At 33.8% G+C, this 2,708-nt stretch overlaps 1 protein-coding gene across 1 annotated transcript in view; it reads right to left on the reverse strand.

The window, feature by feature from the left end:
- LOC107709766 (dipeptidyl aminopeptidase-like protein 6) overlaps positions 1 to 2,708 on the reverse strand; it is a 355,032-nt gene that overhangs the window by 26,645 nt on the left and 325,679 nt on the right. Inside the window, exon 16 of the mRNA XM_016514371.1 lies at positions 1,684 to 1,775. Coding sequence (XP_016369857.1) covers positions 1,684 to 1,775 — 92 coding nt within the window. The remainder of the gene's footprint in view (positions 1 to 1,683; positions 1,776 to 2,708) is intronic.

Below are 2,708 nucleotides of genomic sequence, written 5' to 3' on the forward strand. Positions count from 1 at the left end.
CACGCAAGAGATCTGCAACTGAATAATAGCTTTTAATCTTTTACATCTGCCTTAAGTTCAACTGTCCCAATACTTATGCTAACATCAGATAGTGTGATGAACTCTAAAAGTGCTGTCCTTTTTATTTGGTGTTGAAACAGCTAATAATAAAATGTGACATTCTGTAGTTTTGTTTCATATTCATCTTTTAATCCTATTTGCAAATGTCTTGACTCCAAAGCAAACAGAGCAATTTTGTCTTTATTTTTGTATTATTTTTTTTTAAGTTAGACATTTGTAATGATGAATTTGCAATTTAGTACATTTAAAATAAATTAAGGTTACACTTTCTTTTAAGGTCTCCTTGTTACAGTGTAATTATACATTTAAGTACTGAGTAAGTAAGGGTTAATCAACGGCTAGCCGTGCATTAAAGGATTTTAAATGCACGACGTTGAGGCAAAGAACCGCCCGACGCGAAGTGCATTTAAAATCCTTTAATGCATGGCTAGCCTTTGATTATACCGCTTATTCCATGGTCATTTGCCAAGTTATAGACAAGTTAAAACTAGTATTTCTAGTATTTCGAATGGGTAAAAATTAGTTATTTTCATCAGTTATGGCACGTTAGCTCTAGCATTCTGCCCGCTTCAAATCAGACATAGAGATGAAATAGTGCGGTAAGATCACATTTATTTGAATGAATTATGCATGTATTTCAATTAATTATCGATCGAGAGAGAGAGAGAGAGAGAGATGACAGTTGTGTGTACCTGCGTGCTGCATCTGCGCGTCTCTCTCTACAAACAATTAGGTACTTAGCCATTTTACCATCGTTGTTGAGGAATATAATGTAGCGATCTAGTATCTAGGCTATTTTATTAATAAAAATCGTGGGGAAGCGTTAACAACAAGTTCATGTGCGATCTGCGATCTCCGACTCTCGCTCTCTCTCTCTGTGTGTGTGTGTGTGTGGGTTTGTGTGCATCAATTAAAGCAGTGCATTAATATAGAACGGTGATTAAACTGACTTGGAACTACCTGTGCATTAAATGGTTTTACTGCATACCTGCCAGCCAATCAGAATCCAGTATTCAGACAGACCATGGAATAATACTAATTAACTACAAGTACTTACTATATGGTTAGGGTTAGGAATAGGGTTTGGCTTAGGGTTACTTGCTTGTAATTATGCATAATTAAATGTTACTATAATAGTAAGTACATGTAATGTGTAACAAGGACACCTTAAGATAAAGTGTTCATATTTTAACTTTATATGTATTAAATAACAGTAAGTCAATGGCTACCGTCAACTGTTTGGTTACCAACATATACCATGGTACTGAAAGATTACCATACATCCCATAATATTTATGCCCAGGGTACTGAGTGAATCAAGAAATTAAGTGTTTCATATGAGAACAAAAGCAGGTGGTTGTAGTGGTGAGGTTAAAAAATAAGAGACCTTGATAACACAGGCAAAAAGAAAATCATTTCAGAGGTGGAGAAAGTTATTACATTTTGATAAAAGAAAAAAAAAACTATTTTGGATAATATGCACCAAAGATACATTGAGATTAAGGAAGAAAATAATGTGAATTGAGAAAGTAATTTAGGTCAGTTGATTTCATACTAAGAAGCCCATTTTAATGACAAATGAATCATTGATGTTCAGTTTGTGGTGTTGGTGGATTGGCTCACATTAACTGGCTGTCCTCATCATACGCAAGAACCTGCGTGACATCCCAGTCTCCTGATGTGATGGACTGCAGGGTATCTGTGCTGCTGTTGGGCTTTATGAAGAAAACATATTCAACAGACATCAATCATAATGGAACACAGTGTTGTGAATAATAGAATATTACGCTCATCAATACAATATTTAAACAAATCGAAAAGAATGTGTGTCATTTTACAAATAGAGAAGGTAGAGCATGTTTGAAGAAATTACTAAAGTAAAGGCTTAAAACTAATCAATTAAATGCTGTTTAACTGTAGAAATGTGATTAGTTATCACAAAATAAATTGGCTAAGGAAAATGAAGGAACTTGTTTGAATGAATCATATTTGTTATTAAAATTAATCTCTTTGCTTTGGAGTACTTAGAGATGTGCTATGCCAAAATATTGCCATTTAATTAACATTATTGACAGAAAATCTTTCACTATGAACTAGTGTTATATGAAAAAGCTACAAAATTCTCAATTCGTATTTTACCAAAAAAAATTACAACACACTGGTTAAAAGCAACATGCAGGTAACCATTTTCATGAATTAAAATGTATTTTATTCTGGCAGACATAGTTTTAATTTCTCGTAAGGTTTATACATCTAAAATATTGTAATGTAATGGTGGGTAGAAAAAAACACACAATTGAAACTAAGTATATTAGTTTCAATATTTCTAAGATATTTTTTTTTTTTTTAATTGTATGTTTTGACTGGGTTATTTTCTGTTCAAAGACTCTTATTTTGATGTTCTTTTCATCTTGTTGTTTCTGTGTTAATTTTCCTGTGTTTAATTCCTGTTTTTGTTTCCAAGGATGTTCTCATTAGTTAGTCATGAGGGCCTTTCGCACCGCGGGAACCTTTTCATAGTACCAGAACTAATTGTGGAACTACCCACTTTTTGGCGTTTTCGCACCGCCGGAACTGGGTGCGATTTTAGTACCGGACTGCCTTTTTCAAGAACCAAATTAGCTCCTACTCCGGAGCAGGGTCTAACC

This window comes from Sinocyclocheilus rhinocerous, unplaced genomic scaffold, assembly GCF_001515625.1.
Source record: "Sinocyclocheilus rhinocerous isolate Xijiao unplaced genomic scaffold, SAMN03320098_v1.1 scaffold1588, whole genome shotgun sequence".
Taxonomy (NCBI): Eukaryota; Metazoa; Chordata; class Actinopteri; order Cypriniformes; family Cyprinidae; genus Sinocyclocheilus; species Sinocyclocheilus rhinocerous.